The sequence below is a fragment of the Schistocerca nitens genome, chromosome 3 (assembly GCF_023898315.1).
Source record: "Schistocerca nitens isolate TAMUIC-IGC-003100 chromosome 3, iqSchNite1.1, whole genome shotgun sequence".
In the NCBI taxonomy this organism is placed as follows: domain Eukaryota; kingdom Metazoa; phylum Arthropoda; class Insecta; order Orthoptera; family Acrididae; genus Schistocerca; species Schistocerca nitens.
In genome coordinates, this window is record NC_064616.1 from 506,434,546 (window position 1) to 506,458,577 (window position 24,032).

Genomic DNA, 24,032 nt, shown 5'->3' on the forward strand with positions numbered 1-24,032 from the left:
CCAACAGTGTGAAATTAAACAGTTTGTTTCAAATAAACTGACTGCCTCAGCAGAAAAGATTAATAAAAGCCAAATCTCTTTAGCAAACCAACAAAGATAACTTCATTGTTCTGCATGGCGATTAATGCTTGACTGTCAGAAAGGTGGAAATAAAATCTGAAACTAATGACATATTTTAGACATCCGTAATTATGCGAACGTGTTTTAATTCATTTGATATCTCCCAGTCAAAAAAATCCGTTTTATCATTTAACGTGAGAGCAATAAATGAAGAGGAAACAACAAAATCCCTGAACGTAAACACAGGTTACGTGGAGATGACCCACCTCCCCACCACAACTCAGACTGCTCTGTGCATCAGGCCCAGATTTACTATATTTCCAAACTGGGGCAATATTAGGTAGTGGCGCCAAGCCACACTTCTGTAACGAGAAGTGGGAGAAGGTACTACTCATACGCGACTCAACTACGCAAGCACAAGAGCCTGCCCCCAACTGCTCAAAGGAATCTAATTTAAACAGTTGTCACGTCATGCTCCTTGGAGGCAATTTGTTGTTATGAAGCATTGCACAGTCTTCCTAAAGCCTTTGACACACTTTGCCGTTGGCAGACGCTTGTATGAGCACTGTGTTTTGTTGTTGCATATGGTGCATTTCCTTTGCAACTTAAGTTTGTTTTACATTTTTTTTTTCTTCTTCTTCTCTCGTTCTGCAGTTTTATTCTGCAGTAGCGGGGTACAGTAATATTCTTTGTTAGAGTATTGGTTCTTACCTCTCAAAATCACAAAAATTTAACTGAAAACTAAAACAATGAAAAATTCCCGGAATTTTAAACAATTCCTGGGGTTTTCCCGGTTTTCTACCAGATGAAAAAATTCCCGGGTTTTTCCCAGATCTCCCGGGTCGTATACACCCTGAATTCAATATCAACTTGCATGTCTGATGTTACAAACCCCTTCCCCTCATCTGATTGCCACAGTCTTGAGTGAAAATTATTATTCTAAAATATAAAACCTTCTGGATGTGGCCCAATGTCTTAACCACTGTGCTATCTCACTTGATGGTTTCATACACAGGCATAATAACGTAACTAGATATCTAGATATTTAAAAAATGTTCAGTAACCTTCACTTTACTATCACATTCCATTTCATAGCGTCCATTCCACCAGTCTTCATCTTCACTATCACTTGTGTCAAGTAGAAGCAGTAAGTCATCAACTTCTGTGGGAGACGATGGGCTCATATCGACAGAACCACCATCACTGCAACAACACAAAGCCTCATTAACACACTAGTATGTATTGGACAGACAAAAATAAGCTAAAGGTTTATATAACATCATTTAATCTTGTATTGGTTCCATATTATCCATATGGGATACACTATCTATTCATTGTACATACAAACGGAATTATACTAGTTGGTTGTCAGGTCTTTTGCAAAGCCAAACTTATTTAGCACATCTGTAAGCCACCAAATGATTAAAATGCTACAAACCTTAATTAATGCATCTGAATTTATTATCTTGAAAAAATTCCATGCCATTAAAATACATCACAAAAATGGAATATCAACAATGTATATAAATGGAAGTTTGATGATGATCTTCATTTACATAAAATAAATTCAAAGAAACTGTATGGCCAACAAAATCTTTATGGAAAGCACAGGAAACTAAGTTTACTATGAAAGAATATAGAAGAGGCTCACGTACACAAAGAAAATACGTTATAAATATAGGTGAAATTTGCACCACTTTCCTTTTCGTAGATAAGTTGCCAGTACAACGTTCTAATTAATTTTTTATTTAATTGTCTTGATGGCAAATTTTTTTGTAAAATATTAGCAATTTCGGTTATGCAACAGCCATCTTCAGAATCTATCTCGTATTACGTTTTAAATGTTTATGACATGTTGCACTGCAGCACAGTGAGAGAGCTGTTGCATAGCCAAAACCAATCTTGAATGAAAAACTTTGTGATCAAAACAATCAAATAAAAAATTATGTAGAGCATATGATCGCTTTCCAGATGTTTACTGCATGTTAAATTCTGCTCAACCTTTTAGTCATAAGAAATATTTACAGGTTTAGGCCATGGTAATGCAGACAACAAATACTGTAATTAAACAGAAACTCTACATAATGCTTTGGAAAAATTTTAACTGTACTAAGGAAGTTTAGTGCCTGATGCCCAGTTGGTCAAAATTACTAGACACATGGAAACCATTCTTTAACATACATTCTACATTCTGTCCTACCCACTCTTGTGTAGGTCTGTTACAAGAATTCCTTGCCTCTTGCTTCGTGATTCCTTTCATATCTTCTCCATTTTTCACGCCCTCACCTACACCCTCTCTCATGACAATATTGTAAAATACAAGTTTTACATAACTGATATTGTATGTGTCCTTAAAATGAAGGGCAAAATTCCTAGACCCATTTTATTTTTAAATCAACTCTCTCTCTCTCTCTCTCTTTTTTTGGAGCACTTTTACTAGCATTTCATCATTGCCATATTAAACATGACTCGTGGATATTCACATTTTTTAATGGGTGTGAGTCAGGGTGAACATGGAGTCTACTTATTGGGCTACCCATTCTGGACAAACATGAAGTGAAGGTGGCTCAGTTCTACTGACAAGCTGACATAGCTCAAGGTCTATTAATAAGTGTTTGTACACCACTGCATTAAGATGCATAACTGCAGTTGGTAGTTATCCATACAATTCTGTATGTGTCCGTTTGCAGTTAATTTTTCTAAATTGGCATGCTTTTCAAGGCACACTAGAGCAAATATATATTTTGTCCCACAGTAAAAATATAAACATTACTAGGTTCCATAAAGAATAATCTTCACCTAAGGAGCCAAAAAGTTTATGAGACTTCATGGTGGTGTAGAAAATTGTGTACTGAGCTCATATGTCAGATGTTTGACGACAGATTAAATGAACAGTGATATAACACAAGACATGATCAGCCAGAAAATTCTACTGCTGCTAATACCTGCATAAGCAGTATGGCGTGAAGAAAAACAAAACCAACTTGTTTCAACCGTCTCGAGCTAGTCTCATTAAAGACGCAGTCAAAATAGTATACTAAATGTACTAACATGGTTAATCTAGTAGAGTTTGGGACAATTAATGGGGGTGCTAAGCCTCCACCATTTCCAAAGGAATGAATTCAGTGAAAATGCATCTATGGTCAAACAAAGAAAGGATGGTCATTAACAAATTACTCAGACTTCCATGTCAGAGTTTGCAGGTTGAGGATGGTGGAAAAATAAGTACTGTAATTTGCATATTATGAGAGTAGGCTATTTGAAGGCAGCGACACACTGAAGATCCACCCAAAACGCATTGTTCTTGGTACAACTTCCTATAATTAAATTTCAGTTAGTAACATATCTAAGATTAAGGTTTTCAGCAAAGGTTAACATAAAATAATGGGAAGTCCCTTGTATGTTGTTCGTGTAGCGCAATGAGTAGCGTCAGTGTCCTCTGCTGAGGTGTTAATTGGGGCGGCGGTTCGCGTCTCGACGCTTCTATATTTTTTTTCTTAACATTAGCATTTTAATTGGGTTCTGATACTTTATTATTAGTTTAATATAAGTATATATTATAATATTTGATGTTATGTAAACCATTTTTTGAGGGGTGACTTTGTTCGATTGGCTTAATCTATAGGGCAGCTTGCGCTACTTGTATAAAGATATTTTGCTCCTTTTTCTTTTACATTTCGTAATTCACATGTTGCAAAGATTCTGCAACTGGGGGGGTAGGAACAGTCCTCATGTAAGACTGACTTTGGGGTTTTACTAAAATGTGGGAATAATGAAATAACCAAGAACCAAATTAGTACTGCACTGTTTGTAATGGAACTTTTATAAGCCTGTGTCCTTATTTATTGGACACGGTACTTTCCTTTTCGTGAACAATGCAAGAAATGTGCGTTTGAATAGATCTAACGTGGGAATTTTACGCGCGCCCATTAAGTAAACAATGTGATTTACGAACTGAAAACATCCCACAACTGCCGCTAGAGTGAGTCGCGATACTGTATACCATGCTGGGGCCCACGTACCATATGCACAAGTCGCACCGTTCCTGAGCGTTCAGCAGCACGTTGAACTTGGCACACTCAACGTTAACGTTCGGCAGCAAGATCCGTGTGCCGACGGCTTAAGGGGCAGTCAGATCAGGCAATGATGCTGGCCAATGAGTGTCTCCAGTATTGGAAATGTATCAATGAGGAGAATGAAGCTGCAGGACATTCATAGACCAGTGGGCCGTATTACCTGTTGCCACATCCTGCTGGAACTGTATGTTGTCATTCAGCCTTGGAAGGAGGAAATCCTTTAAAAAAAGGACCGATGATACCAAACAAAGCCATGTAACACAACATGGTCAAACGTTCACAAAGCAGTCACATGAGGATTACCTCAGTTTATAAAGGCCACTGTCTACATGAAAACAGGACTCATCCAACATCAGTATTTGGTTTCACATCTGCTGGTTGGCTGCTGAAATTTCCAGGAAGCACAAGGAGAAGGTTTGTCAGGCAACTTTATCTTGTTTGTTTAGTTTCTGTACAACCTGGAAGTGAAAGTGCAGGTTATCACAGATGATGCTACACAAAAAACAATCTGACACTGTTAGTGCCAAGGCTTGTCTAGTAGCAGAACGGTGAGGATTTCCGTTGAATGCTTGATGTGCTTCCTACAACTAAGCCGCAGTCCATTCTGTCCTTCACTGCCATGGACTTCCTTTCCTTGAATGAGAGCCCTGAACTGTTGCACCCACTGTACAATTGTCCATTGATCTGGGATATTTCCATGTTGCTTCAACTCAAAATGGTGATGAAAGAGTCACTGAAATGTGAGAGGAGATAAGTTGTTTTTCAAGTAAGCCTCAACAGTGAATGGTCAACAACGTGATCTCCATAAGGCCATAATTAAAAATAAATGTCCTTCCTCAATGCAGTGCAAGCATACTTATTTTACACATGCACAACAGCAATGGCATCTACATTACACAAATCCTACTATTCAAGATGCCAACACACAACAATAAACCAGTAACTAAATGACCGATGTGTTGCTTGCAAATGGTGAAACTGATGCCAATGGCAGAACTGTTGCGCAACTGTATGTGGAAAGGTTTCCTGATACAAATAATTTGTATCATTTGATCTTTACAGTAAGATTATGAGGGATCAAACAGTTTTAAGTACGTATTGTATTTCCTGACAACAGATTTTCCAAAATTATACTGCATACTCCAAAAAAAGTGTTTTTCTGTGATTAATACTTTTTCTTCAGGAACAGTAGTATTGTGTAGTACTGAGGAATTTATGGGATATGCGGTAGACCTAAACACTCCATAACTTATTCTGTATTTTGGTCCATTATTAGGTTTTAATACAAATGCAGTCTGTCCACCCTTGATCTGAGCGGTTGTCTTTAAATAGGATGTTGTGAAAACTAAAGATAAAATGCCCACAAGCATTCCCCAAGTTGCAGAACATTGGTGCATCACACGATAATGTGGAGAGTTGCCTGTGAGCAAGAGTTATCCATACCAACTGTAGAAAGTCCAGGCAACAGTAGTGGAGAAGACCCTGTGACTGATACAGTTTGTGCAATAGCCTTTACAGTGCTACACACATCTGCCATATTTTCCCACTTTGGTGATATTTACCAATTAATGCACATTCACTAAAGACAGCTTTGTGAGTCTGTACAGCAAACATATTTGGACACTTGAAAATTCACATGTACAGATGGTTAGAAATAACTAACATAGGTTAATTGTGAATCTACGGGCTGGGATAACTTGTGATCAGATAACTGGGTCATATCTAATGTCTCCCATATTACTACGACAAATCTACCTCATTTCCTCTGAGATGTTCTTCTGATCCTATTCACTGAGGTGTCACTACATTTTCATCAATTAATGTGGTTGCAAAATGATGGAGCGTCAGATATTTTGATTCCAATGCATGGCACCATACAGGCGCCATACACTCAAATCTGTGAATTGGTAGAGGGAGAAATGTCTCATGGCAACACCTATCACCAGATTATAGCCTCTCGACTATTCACTTTGGGTATTATGAAAATGGTAGTGTATACTAATCCTGTACCAACAATGCAGGACCTCATCACACAAATCTGTACCACAACTGAAATACTGAATGCACAGCCACACTTATTTCACCATGTGAGTCAGACTTTTCACTGCTGATGTATACTCTGCAACCAAGTTGGAGGTCAAAATTTTGAACCCATTTTGTAACTACTGCACAGTATGACACTCTCATCCGATTTCTTCAGAAATTGTGGAACACTGAACTGTCATCATATCTAAACTGTTCTCTAACTTTGAAACCCCACAGTCCCCAAGACACAAACTTCCAGACATACCTTTAAAAACTACCAGTTTTTGTCCTGCTCAACAGACTAAGTATTCAATAGTCATATGCATCCACTTTACAATGATGGCTAATTGGTTGGAAAACTAACTAGGATACCAAACACAATCTGAATAAGCTTTGATGTTGTTCTCAAAACTTCAGCACTTTGCAGCACTAAACTTGTGCATTTCTGGACAGGTTTTCCCTCTTTCATCATTTATTTATTTTTAAGATTGTTGTAACAATCTTACATAGATTAATGACACCTAAATTCACTGGAACTGTTTATAAGTGACCTCTTTTGTGGAATATTAATCTGGTATCTCCTGCCTCAACAATTAGATTACAGTAAAACCCCTTTTTAACAAACCTCTGGGGACTAAGTGTTTTTTTCTTTAAATAGCAGTTTTCTTCCTTTCACCAAAGAGATAACAGACAGTAATTTCAATGTTTTCAATTATATAAGTATTCATTCATTACGAGTTTTATGTGCTGCTTCGGATGAACCTGTTGGGTTTTTGCTTAAGTTACAGTACACGTAAAACCACTTTGCTTCCTTCTTCAAATATATGTACTGACAGACACTGTCACTCCAGCTGGTTTATACTGCATGAAATGACTGAACTGATGAAGAATAACTCCTTATGGTGTCAAGACCTTGCACAGCTACAGAAAAACTTCTTGCAGGTAAATCCATCTTTCTATCATCTTCCTCGCTGTCTCCACTGCTGCCACAATTTATTTTAACATGATCCTTCACAGGAGAATCGGAAATCTAACTTACATCCATCTAGAGTATGAAGGGTAATGAGAAACAGTACTGAAATGTCTCACTGGCAAAAACACCTGCAATGATTTTCCTTTCCCCCTTATGGAAAATGGCTTCAGCTGGAGATGATGTGGTACCAAAGACAGAATTCGCAAAATATATGAATGCTGCCTGCAGAGTAACAGTTTAATCGCCACAAAATATTCATCTTCATTACTGTCTTTCTCTCAAGGAACTAAATTCACCCTGCACAACAGCCGTTTTTTATTTTGCTTTAACAGATCAAATTATGTCCAGGTCCAGAGGTGCAGGTGACTTGTATGTTATGATAGGAGGAAAAACATAACATTACCAATCACAAAACATTAGCCTCATTTCCTCCACTTAAATTTATCGTGTTTTTGGAATTGATCAAGTCAGAAATTTGATGCACTCAATCTTCAATTCCAATTTGCAGCACAATTTCTCTTGCCTTCTCTCGCAATGCATTCCCGCCAGTCTACAGTTCTTATTTCATAGAACCATTTTCCTTGGATATAATCTCTGAATGATGATGTGTGAATACTTTTTATTTTTAGTGCAGACGAACCTTCAGCTTCTGTACTTAGAAAGACTTTTTAATATACCGCACAAAGAAGATGGTGTCAAATTGTATTTCTTTGTAAAGATGTAGAGCTGAACAATTTAACATTATGACTGCAACATTGTGAATGACTGTCCACTTGTGTTGAATAATAGTCTGCCTCCAGAGTTGAGCGGTCAGTGGGGCTGATCGTCATGTTGGGGATCTGGGTTCAATTCCCAGTACTTGTAGGGATTCTTCCTTGGTGGGAGGACTGGTATGGGGTGCCTCAGCCTCCTGATGCTAACTGAGAAGCTACTCAACCGACTAGTAGAAGTTCCAATGTCAAGAAACCTGACAATGACCTGGATAGTGGTGTACTGACCACACACCTCTCCATACTGTATCCAATGACCCCGTGGCAGAGGACAGAACAGCGATCGGTTGGACCCAAGTGGCTCGTCAAGAGTCACGACGTGCAACTCTACTTCTCTACTGTGTTGACTAATATGTTTTCTTTGTTTACTGACATAAAAATATCTCTAGCACATAATTCTATACTTTGCTGAACAACAGAATGTGATTACAGTTTCTTTTTTACCATAAAAAAATTTGCTAGTGTCAATCATGGTTTTTGTTCAATTTGTGTTATGCGCAAAACATTTTGGGAAATATTTACTATTGTCTAAAGCATTTTTATTACACAACAACGAGTTAAATGTTGTGGTTACTGTGTGAGCCATTGCATCATTACAATGTAGAAACTTGTTTAAATTTGCAGTAACAACACTTCATTTCTTACAAATGTTGGGAAGTCCAAAAAAAATGTTATATTATACTACTGTGGACTAAGAAGTAATGATGAAGGGCTTTTTTTCAATAAAGTGAACTTCCCAGAATGATTCTGCAGTTCACACACAGCAAGAATTACACACAGTTCATCATAATTTAATGAAAACATACTTGAATTTTAATTATTTCCTCAAATGCATAGCATGTGACAAATATGTCAAAACCAAGCCATTGTTTCTAGCTGCACATTTTGCCAACCACTTTATAATGAAAACCATTAACACAGTGTGTTGTGTTTACACAATTACATTTCAAGATAATGTCTGTGTCTTCACATCATACGACTGTCACTGCACACAAAGTTGGGTGGATATTTTATATATCCTTTTACCTTCTGACCATGTAAAAAAATCATTTATCACCACTTTCACTCAGACTTATCTTTCCATATTAAGAAGTTTGCACAGATAAAAAATTTTGACAAATTTGGAACGTTTACTCAAGGTGTCATGTATGTTATACAAACTGATCCCCAAATTCAGAAGCATGGACAATATACAGATGTAACAAATGTGCATATTGCACATCCTGATGATGCGGTAGCTGCTAAATGTGATTGTATGACTTTATCAAGTCCATTGCTACATCATTCTATTCAAGTTTAGTGTAACCTGTTTGAACACAAAAAACCTTAAAGAGATGTTAGGAAGTTTGCAAAAAATAGCTTTAATTTGTAAATTGTTTCATATTTATTGCATAAAAGTAATCTTTTGGCTAAAGTGTGGTTCATGAAAAACAAATTTCAAGAACATTGTTCTTATGGCTGTTTGTTGTGGGACAGAAGGAAATATTGTTTAATAGGGGGAATTTCTTAAAGGGGGGTTAGACAATTACGGTTTTTGTTACTGGATATTGTTTAATGGTACATCTCTGCAGGCTGATAATCTCAGAAATTTGGTTGTTGTGACTGGTTACAGAGATTACTCAACAACAGTGTAATAAAACAATGTATCGTGTTTTTGCCTCTTTACAAGCATTACATATCAGTCTATGCTGTCATCTGCAAGTCTTTGCAAAAAGCAACAATTTCCTTGTGATGCGATTTCTCAGCATATGACGACAGCATGCACAGTCTCAGAAAATCTATCTCTAGTCCCACCACCAATTCTATCCTTGCCTGATTACATTAATATGGTAGGATGAAGCAATGAGATGGTGGTTCAGGAGTATATGATGGGTGGCTTTTTCGAGAATGGTCACTTGTTACTCAGTTCCACACAATTCTAGATACTCAGAAGCTGATTATTATTTTGTGGTTTGCTTATTTGCTTATGTCATGTTTGAATGATAAGTAGTGTAAAACTTACAAAAATATTATCCAGACTCGAGATGCCAAGAATTTACAAACAAAGAATAAGAAATCCTTATATGTTGCATTCCAGCAGGAATATTGGACTTCAGAAGAAGCAGAAGAACACACATTCTTGAACACACTAGAAACAAACTAGATACCCCCCTACCCCACCCCACCCCCGGAAAAAAAAATGAACAGTGACTACACTTAGCCCAGATAGCGCTGAAAACAAAATCTACACTATGCTGAAGATTTTTTTATTGTTAGACAAATAACATTCCATCATGAAAAAATGTGCCAAAGTTATTGCAAGGAGTTGAAAATTTTTTATTGCAAGTATCATTTCCACAGAGAAAACTAAAAGCAGATGTGATACCACAAAAAAGTGATGAGCAATGACAGTTTTCTATTTCGTATTTTTGGAGAAACACACTATGTTTACAGAGAGACCGCACACTACATTTGCAATTCTGTGGAATAAATAGGTAAGACTTTTAGCTTTGAACTTTGTTGATCAAGAATGTCTCTCCAGAAATGAACAAACCATTTTAGTGTAGCTTCTCAATGTATGAATTATTAATAAGCAGTTACAAATTTACAGAAATCTTGCATTAAAGCATCAGCTATGGCACCATAAATTCATTTCCTTTCTACTAGTACTGAGATGTGTTTATCCCACTGTTTCTGGCTTAAATCATTATCAGTTCAAACCAGGCTGGGATCTAGACAATTTACAGTTGTTATCTACATATATGACAATGCAGATTGGATAAATATTTTGCAAGCGAACTTTTCAGGGGATGCTTCGCACTATTTTGGGACTGAAGCAACTCAGCTATCTGACTGCTTCTGTCCACCTTCATATCCTTATGAGTATCAAATTTCATAAACACATGTTTTCAAGAGGGTAAACTTAAAACATCTTGAAGTGCTTCCAATGCACTATTCCTTAAAATTTCCAGTTCATAAATCATTCTATTGAACTTTTCAAAATCAATGTGGAGAAAAAGGAATAATGTAGCATCTGAGGCCAACTTTATGACTACTTTTCATATCCTGCACTTAGGGTCAGACTGTCTCCCCCCCCCCCCCCTCCCCACCCCCCAATCTGATTACATTCTTATAATGTGAACATAATTGCTATTTGCACAATATTAAAACCATGCAACCACCTCACAGAATAATATTTGAAAGTAAAATTACCACAGCTGGAACATTGACAGTGGAGAGTTCTTCATGCTTGTGTATCTTTGAGCTGACTCTGTAGAGTTACGGTATATTGATAATTTTTACTTATGGACCGTCTGACAGCAGCTGAATAAAACAAAATTTTAGTGCCATACGCGTTTCGCCTTTATTTTCTGCAAGGCATCATCAGTGGCCTGGAATATGTACATATGATAGCTATTTTATTTACATTTTTGTCACTGTGCCTATAGGTTATAAACAGTTCTGGTGGTTGCTATTTCCTATTAAGTAGTAATGTTTTGAACTGTACTTACAGGTTGCGTGGACAATTTCTTACATATTACGCTCCTGTTACATTTTTGGTGTTGTTCTTCTTCTTATGAACGCCAATTTGCGGTTTTTTCCACATTCCACAGCACTATGCACTGAACGCTTGTTTTAATGCAATGTTTTGGTTTCTGTTGCCGACTCTCAAATGTTTTTGCCAAAGATCGAAACTTATGAGTGTAATTATTGAAGTATCTGTGGTCTGTTTGGCAAAAACATTTGACAGTCGGCAACAGAAGCCAAAACATTGCATTAAAACAAGTGTTCAGTGCATAGTGCTGTGGAATGTGGAAAAAACCACAAATTGGCGTTCATAAGAAGAACAACACCAAAAATGTAACAGGAGTGTAATATGTAAGAAATTGTCCACGCAACCTGTAAGTACAGTTCAAAACATTACTACTTAATAGGAAATAGCAACCACCAGAACTGTTTATAACCTATAGGCACAGTGACAAAAATGTAAATAAAATAGCTATCATATGTACATATTCCAGGCCACTGATGATGCCTTGCAGAAAATAAAGGCGAAACGCGTATGGCACTAAAATTGTGTTTCATTCAGTTGCTGTCAGACGGTCCATAGTAAAAATTATCAATATACTGTAATATTACACGCAACTGAGGAAGACAGGCCTACAAAAGCTGAAGATGAATCTGTAGAGTACTTAAGCACGAGACTGCACTTGGAAACACCCTCCATCAACTAGCAAGACCACTGTGCAATAACAATTTCTCTAAATAACATACAGGCTGCTTGTAATTCTACTTTAGCTCTTTTTCCCTTCATTTTGACTGGCGAAATACTTTACATTACACAGACAGACTAAAAACATATATTAGGGGAACATTTCTGGGCAGACTGATAAAAACTTTCTGTCTTTGTATCATTAGATAGATGCCAAATCAATGAATACAAAATAATAATTTATAGTTTTATCAAAAATTTTGTTAAGTACAAGATTTTGGCTCTCGTACTACCCTTGACTAAGCCAATCTTACTCTGGCCTTTCAATGTATCGTCTCAACTGGGTTTGAGTATCATAACCTTAATTGTATGACAAATCACTGAAGGAATATATATGAACTGCTGTCATTATATGCAATAGTAATAGACTTTGATGACAACAATGAAGCATGTTTAGAAATAGGCCACTGTTTACCTAAAACGTGATATTGTGATAAAATTAGTGAAGTGATAGTTTATATCAAAATTAGAAAAAACAAAGACTAAATATTCAGTGCTGATTAATGGAATATACCTGAACTGATACATAAAAATATCTTGCTTTTGTGAGACCAAGGAAATCATATGCGAAACTTCCTGGCAGATCAAAACTGTGTGCCAGACCAAGATTCGAACTCTGGAGCTTTGCCTTTTGCGAGCAAGTGCTCTACCAATTGAGCTACCCAAGCATAACTCACGAACCGCCCTCACAGCTTTACTTTCACCAGTACTTCCAAACTTTACAGAAGCTCTCCTGTGAAACTAGCATTCCTGGAAGAAAGGCTATTGCTGAGACATGGCTTAGCTGCAAGATGGGCAATGTTTGAAATTCTCACTCTGCAGTGGAGTGGGGGTTGAAATGCTGATATGAAACTTCCTGACTCACATTGGTGTACACACTACTTCAGAGTGAAAATTTCATTCCGGAAACATCACCTAGGCCATTGGCTACATCATGCCTTTACAATAGCCTTCTTTCCATGAGTGACAGTCTTGCACATTGCACAAGAGAGCTTCTGTGTAGTTTGGAAGGTAGGAGATAAGGTATTGGCGGAAGTAAAGCTGTGAGGACGGTTTGTGAGTCACGCTTGGGCAGCTCATAGCACTTGCCCGTGGAAGGCATAGGTCCCAAGTTCGAGTCTTGGTCTGGCACACAGTTTTAATCTGCCGCCAGGAAGTTTCACACCACTGCCCACTCCACTACAGCATGAAAATTTCATTCTGAAATCATAGCTCCTTGACAAATTTGGACATGTAATTCGCATGTAAACAAACTCAGATTCCACGAGAAAGATGGTCTCTAAAAAAACCAGCCATAACTTATTTATTCCCCAGTTTAAGGGAACACTTGACCAAAAGTTACATACAAGATGTTCATGAGTAAAGAGGCAATGTCAAAGTAAAATTTACAGAGACACTATAGTTCAGCAGAAGTCCTTCAATATATGATAGTACTTCTTTTTTCCAAGAAAATTTAGTAATGACTTCTGTGAATCAATGCATTAATAGCATAATAAAAAGGTAAATTTAGGTATAAGAAAATGGTAGCCATGCACTTATGAAAGAAACAGAATAGTCAATGCTGAAATTAACCTGACGCAGAATCAACTAACAGACAAAATATTGAAGGCATGCCAATCATATTTCCTAAATCGGCAAGGAAAAAAAAAAAAAACAGATATGATATTAAAGAGAATCCAATTGAAAAATAAGATGGTAATGTGGTGTGATACCAAGTTTCTCCTGAATAGCTTAATCTTAAATCCAAGGAACACATGCATTATTGTTACCTTCTTTGAAAGCAAATCCCCAAAATTTAGTAAAGTGTCTTCAGTGCTTGCCCACTTTCCAGAGTATAAAATGCCATACACCGAAATATGGTACCTTAAATCTGGTACATAGCAAGCACCACAAACTAACAGATTCCCCCATACACATAGGAAGTTGTCATGTGTATTGGGACAATGCTCCATTTTTAGTTATTAGCCACGCCCCTCTCAGCATATGGCACAATAGGCGATTGCTGCATGGTTTCGGCTGGCATCCAGCTGGTTGGCCATGAGCTGTAAACCAGAAAGGCTCACACCAGCTGGCCAGCTAGCACCATGCAACACAGTCAGAAGTGGTGTGGTTGCTTCCATGTAGTCTCGCCAGTGCGGAAGGTGACTGGAACACTTGCAGAGGATGTCAGTCTTGCAGTGAGGAAATCCTGCCTCTACAAGTGGCAGTATGAGATCCCACGGCACCCATGCCAGCACAGAATGGTGGAATTATGTACTGCCCCCATCATGACCCACTGCCCCCTGGGAAGATGTCGAGCTGTTGCTGGCATGGGCCTGGAAGCGGCCCAGCAGTGGAGAAGCATCAAGTCCAAGGAGGAGAGCTTGGTGCTAAGAGACAGAGGTGGCAGCTTACTGGGCTCATGGTGGCTGCTTCCTGAACCATGATGCAATGGTGCCTGGTATAGCCTCCCTTGTTAGAAGGTGGTGTTGTGCTGTTTATGTCTCTGCTAAAAACTAGTTATTTATAGGTGATATTGGCTCATTTTGTGTGTCTATGTATCACTTCCATTCATGTTCCTGACAGCAGATCTGCGGCCTGTCAGTGGTGAAACAGCTAGACTCATCTCATAACAACTCCGTCTTACCGCTGTTCTGGTGGGATTGTAGTGTGATGCCTTGAATGTCTTGCAAATGCATAAACAATCCTGTTAACTTTAACTGGCATGCCAACATCTTGTGCTCACTGACTGCCTATGGCTTCTGCAAATGCTTCACAGATATGCTTCCACAGTAACACCCAAAAAAATAGTGGTGGCACTACATTGTCGTCGTCAATGTCATCGTCATCTTCAGTCCAAAGATTGGTTTGATGTAGCTCACCATCCTAGTCTAACCTGTGCCGTGCACTTCATCTCTGCATATCTGCTGCAGCCTATATCCATTTGAACCTGCCAACTGTAGACCAGCCTTGGTGTCCTTCAACAATGTTTACCCCCCACACTTTCTTCCATTATCTACCTGACGACTTCTAAATTTTCTTAATGCCTCAGACAGTGTCCTCTCAAGTATCTCCAAGAACGACTTTTAACGTTTCAAGTTATATTCAGTGTTAAGACATGTACCTTTTACAGAAATTTTTTCCTTGCTGCTGCATTTTACATCCTCTCTATTCCTGTTATTGTCAGTTATTTTTTTACCCAAACAGCAAAACTCGTCTACTGTTTTATGCGCCTCACTTTCTAATCTAATTCCCTAAGCATTGCCCATTCTTTTACCATTGTTTTACTTTTGTTGATGTTCATCTTGTATCCTCTATAGAAGATATTAGCTATTCCATTCAATTGCTTTTCCAAGTGCCTCTGCTGTCTTACAGAGAATTACAATGTCACGAGAAACCTCAAAATTTTTATTTTGTCTCCCTGAACCAAGTTCCCTTTTGAAATTCCTCGTTGGTTTCCTTTACTGCTAACTCAAACAAAATGGGAATAAGCTACAGCCTTGTCTTAGTCTCTTCTCAACTATTACCTCCTTTTCATTTTCTCTGAAACTTGCTCACTGTATTTTATCCCTGCTACCATCATAATTTCAGAATATATTCTGGTCAACATTCTCAAAAGCTTTCACTGAATCTACGAATGGTATAGAAGTAGATTTGTCTTTCGTCAGTCTTCTAGGTGTTGTTATAGTAATATTGCCTCTTGTTCCTATATTTCTATGGAGCCCAAACTGATCTTCCAACACATAAGCTTCCAACAGTCTTTCCCTTCTTCTATAAATAATTCATGTCAGTTTTTTATAATCACAACTTATTAAACAGACAACATAGTAATATTCACAGATGACAGCACCTACCTTCTTTGGAATAGGACTTATTACATTATTTTTGAAGACTGAGGGTATTCTGCATATCTCACATCTTGCATACAAAATGAAATAGCATTGTTGTAGCTGGTTCTCCCCCACCGACCCACTACACTCTCGTAGCAGGGGGAGAGGTGATACTCCGATGTGGCATGTCCCAGGTGGTGGGTAGTGGGTTGTCACTGGTTTGTTGCCAAACTTCAGCGAAATAAAAGACATCTCATGGACCAAACACAAAACAACTTCTAAGGTTAACAACCATAGTTGTAATTCAGAGCTTGCTCCATACAAGGTTGACTACCTTTGAAAGTCAAACGTGGAAAGAGATCTTTTGAGGAAAAATACACTGCTTGGCAATTATCAAGGGAGACTGCACACGGATACGGTAGGCAGTCAGTTGAAAGATATCTTTGATGAGTTGGAGCATCTGAAAATACTCAAGGCTGACAGAAGATCAAAATTTAGACTCAAGACAGGGCAGATAAACTACATAGCAACACACAATATAAATTCTGTCATACAACCAGGAAATTCAAAATTTTAACAGACGAAAAGGATCATGAAGGGATTCTAACAACTGGGCTTCAAGAAGTGAGAAACACTGATCAGGAACTAATAGAATAATCAGGATATAGAGTTTATAACGGAATACTAGGAAAAAGAGTAATGAAGCAATGTCCACAATTCAGAACAGGATTTGTGGTCAGTATCAACATAACTGAATCTGTAATATAATTTAAATCATAATCTCCCAGGCTATCAACACTAACTATACAAGCTGCAAATAAAATATACACAATAATAAATGCCCATGCCCCAACTAATGATAAAAATAATATAACAAGAAAGAACACAGAAAATATGTGGATGAATTTTGGAAGATTTTAGATCAGACAACAACAAACATAAATAAAAACCACACCAAACATGGAGATTTTAATGCAAAAGAAGAAGAGATATAGAGACATAATAGAGAAATGACCACACAGACTGGAAAAAAGGAGAATGGCAATTGGATCATGTCTGTATGCATAAAAATTGCCGCAGGGAAATCTACAATGTGAAATTTTTGAGAGGAACAGATATCGGATCAGATCATTACATGATGAAAATAAAAATTAAATACACCCCACTGACAAAGAAAACAATCCCATCCAAAAAAGAAGAGAACCTAAGACCCTCATAAAGTGAAAAGTAACAAGTAATTCGAAGAACAACCAAGGAATCTAAAAATATTTTATGAGCTAGAGGAAATAGCTCCCCAGTTGAAACAAATAGCTGAGCAGGTAGCCCCAGTAAATCCATGGAGAAAACACCAATTATGGAACAATGACTGTGATAAAACAGTAGCAGATAGACACAAAGCCTGGATAAGCTATCAAAGTCATAAAATAGATGAATCACATTTGGAACTCAAATAATAAGGGTTAAAAGCCAATATCAAAAAGATATAGTTCTGAAGACAGAAGCAAACAGCAATAAAATAAACTCAAGAGATTATTACAAAATATTTAACAGACAACTACCAAGATGTGACACTCAAACTTTAATGTTAAAGGATAAAAATAATAAGATGCCTCATAGCAGTAAAAAAATTACAGAAATTTTAGCAGAAACATTTAACAAAGTACTAAACTGTGAAGATCCATCAAACTACTACAAACAAAAACAGATATCCCTATTAAAATACCAGCAGAAAATATAAACCCACCCACAGTCAATGAAGTCTATATAGCTTTCAAACAGCTCAAAAACTACAAAACAAGTGGAGAAGATCAAACATTTGTGGAACTTTGGAAATATCCAGCAGAACCAGTGAAGATATCATTACACCAATGCATGGTGAAAATCTGGAACAAAGAAGAACTACCAGAACACTGGACTACAGCTATAATCCACCCATTACACATGAAAGGAGACAAATCAAATCTTGAAAAGTATAGAGGAATTTTCCTTTTGGATATCACATTCAAAGTCATGTCAAGAATTCTGTGCAATCAATGCAAAGAACAACTTGAAGAGGCATTAGGAGAATGCCAAGAAGGATTCAGACCCTGGAGAAGCTGCCCAGAAAATATAATCACTTAGGAATTTCAGTTTCGATCGCAAATTTATAAAAATGATAAACTTAACTCTAACAAACACCAGATCTAAAGTAAAGTTCAGAGGGGAAATATCTGAACCATTTATTATTAAAATGGGTTTAAGACAGGTAGATGATTTATCATTCTTAGATGATTTATCATTCTTACTTTTCAACTGTGCACTTCAGTACATGATGAGAGAATGGCACAAAGAAAATTCTAGAAACATAAGAATTGGAATTAAAAAAGATGGCAGATCCACTAGTAAAACCACACAACAGTAAAAATATTGAAATAATTTAAATGCATAGGAGAAATTTTAGCATACAACATGGACAAGAAACCTGCATGTGTAAGTAAGAACTAACAAAATGGTAAGAGCTCAAAAAGCAACATGGTCTACATACAAAGAAAAAGTATGTCGATCAAAACTAAAGTAAAACATTACAAGGCAGTGGTTCAACCAGAGTGACACACAGAAGTGAAATTCTTTTCAAAGTCACCCAGAAAAATGGAACTGACAAAATTGTAAAGGTAGAGAGAAGAATAGCTAGAAGATGCACAAACAAGAAATATCACAAACATGGGCAATGGTGGATAGTGCCACATGAAGTGGTGTTCAGCGAACTGGAGCCCATTACAAATACTATATGGAAATAAGGATCTATCTTTTTTACTCATATTATTAGTACACCACAAACCAGATTATCAATAAAAATTGTAAAGGAATTTTGGAACATGAAGCAACAATTACGATGGATAAAGGAAATCAGGGATGATTTGCAAGAGCTAGAATTAACCCTGAGCGATTTGCAGAACAGAAAATAAAATTTAAACAAACTGAAACCATAAAAACTACATTTAAACCAAAAACAGGCAAATAACAAACAATAATAAGGTTCTTTACAGATGAGGAATGGCAAAAAAGATCAGAATGAATGAAAAGATACAGACAATTTAGAAATAAAACCTATTGAAAATGATGACCAGAGAACAACAACAACAACAAGGAAGTTGGTGCTCCCAAATATTTTAATAGGTCTGAAGGATGTCATCTACTTCAGGTGCCTGATTTTCACTTAGGTCTTCCAGTGCACTGTCAAATTATTCTTGCAGTATCACATCTCCCTTCTCATCTTCATCTACTTCCTAAGATACTGCTCTCAAGTTTCTTTCCTTTAGATAGCCCTTTTTTATAAATGACTTCCACCTTTGATCCTTCTCTTCTTTGATTAGTACTGGCTTGTCATCTCAGCTGTTGATATTTATACAGTTGCTTTTCTTTTCTCTGAGGGTGTCTCCAATTTTCTTACAGGTGGCACCTATCTTTTCCATAGTCATGCATTCTTCTACAGCTTTGTATTTCTCCTCTAGACATATTTGGTTTGCCATTTTCACTTTGTCTATCTCATATTTGGACATCTCTTCTGTCTGCTACATTCACTGCATTTTTATATTTTCTCTTTTCGTCAATTAAATTAACCAAGGATTTTTATTGGGCCTTGTCTTCTTGCCTGAATCATGCTCTGCTGCTTACATCATTTAATATCTCAAAGCTACCCATTCATCTTCTATTTTTTTCCGCTCTCCTGATGTCAATAATTCCCTAATGTTCCCTCTGAAACTGTTAGCAATAATTGGTTCTTTAAACGCATCCAGGTCCCATCCTCTCAATGTCCTACCTTTCTGCACTTTCTTCAGTTTCAATCTGCAGTTCATAACCAAGATATTACAGTCATATTCTACATGTACCCCTGGAAACATCTTACAGGGGAAATTCTGGTCTTGAAATCTCCATCCTACCATTATGTAATCCTCCTTTCATGATTCTTAAGCCCAATCATAGCAATGATCTTTACTAAATTCTACCAAGTGGCTATCCCTTTCACTCAGTCCATGTTTTCCTACAATTCTATCTTCTCTTCCTTTTTCTCTATCAAATTCCAGTCCATCATCACACTTAAAATTTTCACCTCCCTTAACTATATGAATAATTTCTTTTATCTTATAATGAATTTTTTCACTTATCATCCTTATGCTTCCTGCCGCCGTTGGATAAGCAGCTGCCAGCAGCAAGTCGTATACTTCTAGCTCACTTATTTGTTACATAGTTTAATTCTTAATATCTTTGAGTGTTTTTGGTACTTGCATTGTTTAATTCATAAATTTCGGGTGTATTATAGTATTTGAGAGTTGTAGCATCGCGCTTTAGTACCTGAATAGTGTAAATTCGCATAGTCGTTTGTCTTCTGTTTTTGTTTTGAACGGCCAGTGTCGGTTGGTCACAGCCAGTGTGCTTCCTGCCGCTGTTGGATAAGCAGCTGCCAGCAGCAAGTCGTATACTTCTAGCTCACTTATTTGTTACATAGTTTAATTCTTAATTTCTTTGCGTGTTTTTGGGTACTTGCATTGTTTAATTCATAAATTTTGGGCGTATTACAGTATTTGAGAGTTGTAGCATCGCGCTTTAGTACCTGAATAGTGTAAATTCGCGTAGTCGTTTGTCTTCTGTTTTCGTTTTGAACGGCCAGTGTCGGTTGGTCACAGCCAGTGTGCTTCCTGCCGCCGTTGGATAAGCAGCTGCCAGCAGCAAGTCGTATACTTCTAGCTCACTTATTTGTTACATAGTTTAATTCTTAATATCTTTGAGTGTTTTTGGTACTTGCATTGTTTAATTCATAAATTTCGGGTGTATTATAGTATTTGAGAGTTGTAGCATCGCGCTTTAGTACCTGAATAGTGTAAATTCGCATAGTCGTTTGTCTTCTGTTTTTGTTTTGAACGGCCAGTGTCGGTTGGTCACAGCCAGTGTGCTTCCTGCCGCTGTTGGATAAGCAGCTGCCAGCAGCAAGTCGTATACTTCTAGCTCACTTATTTGTTACATAGTTTAATTCTTAATTTCTTTGCGTGTTTTTGGGTACTTGCATTGTTTAATTCATAAATTTTGGGCGTATTACAGTATTTGAGAGTTGTAGCATCACGCTTTAGTACCTGAATAGTGTAAATTCGCGTAGTCGTTTGTCTTCTGTTTTCGTTTTGAACGGCCAGTGTCGGTTGGTCACAGCCAGTGTGCTTCCTGCCGCTGCTGGATAAGCAGCTGCCAGCAGCAAGTCGTATACTCCTAGCTCACTTATTTGTTACATAGTTTTGTATAGGAGGTGCAATTCCGAGTTTTAGTTACTGTAATCGTAAATTCAGGCAGACTGTAGCGCAGTCGGTAGGCATTTGTACACGTTAGTTCATACATTGTATGCGTGTTTCCCTTGCGTTATCTAGGCATGGACTTGTGTTTCAGTAACAGCGATTAGAATGGACAGGGACTGTGATTGCTGTGTTCGGATGAGGGCTGAGTTGGCATCCCTTCGCTCACAGCTGCAGGCGGCGCTGACTTCGGTCGTGCAGCTTGAGGTTTTTGCCAATGGGCACCACTGTGGGAAGCCGGACTTGGGTATCATGGGGATGTCAACCTCATCCCGTCTGTCCCCAGATTGGTCTGCCGCTGTGGCTGCCCCGGTTGCTGCCTGCAATGGGGCTGAGCCCTCGCCTATGGTTGATTGGGAGGTCGTTCCAAGGCGTGGCAGGCAGCGAAAGACGTCCCCGGAGGCTGATCAGAAAGCCTCCCCAGTGCGTCTGACAAACAGGTTTCAGGTGCTGTCTCTGGCTGAGCCAGATGCAGCAGCCTGCCCTGTTTCAGAGGATGATTCTCAGCCTTCAAGGTCCGGGCAATCGCATAGGGTGGGCTTATTGGTAGTTGGGAGCTCCAATGTCAGGCGGCTAAGGAAGGGAAGAAATCCAGTGTGCACTCCGTGTGCATTCCGGGTGGAGTCATTCCTGATGTGGAAAGGGTCCTTCCGGATGCCATGAAGAGCACAGGGTGCAGCCAGCTGCAGGTGGTGGCACATGTCGGCAGTAATGACGTGTGTTGTTTTGGATCTGAGGAAATTCCCCTTGGATTCCAGCGGCTATCTGATTTGGTGAAGGCTGCCGGTCTTGCTTACGAGATGAAAGCAGAGCTCACCATCTGCAGCATCGTTGACAGAACCGACTGCGGACCTTTGCTACAGAGCCGGGTGGAGGGTCTGAATCAGAGGCTCAGACGGTTTTGCGACCGTTTTGGCTGCAGATTCCTTGACTTGCGCCATAGGGTGGTGGTGTTTCGGGTTCTGCTGAATAGTTCAGGAGTTCACTACACTCAGCTGACGGCTACACGGGTAGCGGAGGCTGTGTGGTGTGGACTGGGCAGTTTTTTAGGTTAGAAGGCCTCGGGAAAGTACGGGGTGGGCTGCAATCTCAAAGGGTGCATGGCAAATACAGGATGTGCTTGGATCAAGGAACAGTCGGAATTGTAGTTGTAAATTGCTGTAGTTGTGCTGCGAAAGTCCCTGAGCTTCAAGCTCTAACAGAAAGCACAGAAGCTAAAATCGGTATAGGTATAGAAAGCTGGCTAAAGCCTGAAATAAGTTCTGCAGAAATTTTTACAAAGTCTCAGACGGTGTTCAGGAAAGACAGATTAGGCAGAATTGGTGGTGGAGTGTTTGTGTCTGTCAGTAGTGGTTTATCTTGTAGCGAAGTCGAAATAGATACTCCGTGCGAAATGGTATGGGTGGAGGTTATACTTAACAGCCGAACTAAGTTAATGATTGGCTCCTTCTACCGAGCCCCAGACTCCGATGATATAGTTGCTGAACAGTTCAGAGAAAATTTGAGTCTCATGACAAATAAATACCCCACTCATATGGTTATAGTTGGTGGGGACTTCAACCTTCCCTCGATATGTTGGGAAAAATACTTGTTCAAAACTGGTGGTAGGCAGAAAACATCTTCCGAGATTTCCTAAATGCTATCTCCAAAAATTATTTCGAGCAGTTAGTCCACGAACCCACACGAATTGTAAATGGTTGCGAAAACACACTTGACCTCTTAGCCACAAACAATCCAGAGCTAATAGAGAGCATCATGACTGATACAGGGATTAGTGATCACAAGGTCGTTATAGCTAGGCTCAATACAGTTTCTTCCAAATCCACCAGAAACAAACGCAAAATAATTTTATTTAAAAAAGCGGATAAAGTGTCACTAGAAGCCTTCCTAAGAGACAATCTCCATTCCTTCCGAACTGACTATGCAAATGTAGATGAGATGTGGTTCAAATTCAAAGATATAGTAGCAACAGCAATTGAGAGATTCATACCTCATAAATTGGTAAGAGATGGAACTGAGCCCCCAAGGTACACACAACAGGTCCGATCGCTGTTGCAGAGGCAACGGAAAAAGCATGTGAAGTTCAGAAGAACGCGAAATCCCGAAGATTGGCTAAAATTTACTGACGCGCGAAATTTGCCACGGACTTCAATGCAAGATGCCTTTAATAGGTTCCACAACGATACATTGTCTCGAAATTTGGTAGAAAATCCGAAGAAATTCTGGTCATATGTAAAGTACACAAGCGACAAGACGCAGTCAATACCTTCGCTGCGCAGTGCCGATGGTACTGTTACCGACGGCTGTGCCGCTACAGTGGAGTTATTGAACCCAGTTTTCCGAAATTCCTTCACCAGGGGAGACGAATGGAATATTCCAGAGTTTGAAACACGAACAGCTGCTAGCATGAGTTTCTTAGAAGTAGATACCTTAGGGGTTGCGAAGCAACTCAATTCGCTTGATATGGGCAAGTCTTCAGGTCCCAATTGTATACCGATTAGGTTCCTTTCAGATTACGCTGATAGAATAGCTCCCTATTTAGCAATCATATACAACTGCTCGCTCACCGATAGATCTGTACCTGCAGATTGGAAAATTGCGCAGGTCGCACCAGTGTTTAAGAAGGGTAGTAGGAGTAATCCATCGAACTACAGACCTATATCACTGACGTCGGTTTGCAGTAGGGTTTTGGAGCATATACTGTATTCAAAAATTATGAATCACCTTGAAGGGAATGATATATTGACAC

General features: G+C 38.5%; 1 protein-coding gene across 4 annotated transcripts in view; it reads right to left on the minus strand.

Annotated features, from left to right (window-relative positions):
* The window catches only part of LOC126248431 (SPRY domain-containing protein 3-like), a 177,301-nt gene that overhangs the window by 13,672 nt on the left and 139,597 nt on the right, over window positions 1-24,032 (minus strand). For all 4 annotated transcript variants that reach the window (XM_049949402.1, XM_049949401.1, XM_049949400.1 and 1 more), the window contains exon 6: window positions 1,125-1,263. In XM_049949402.1, the coding sequence (XP_049805359.1) occupies window positions 1,125-1,263 (139 nt within the window). The remainder of the gene's footprint in view (window positions 1-1,124; window positions 1,264-24,032) is intronic.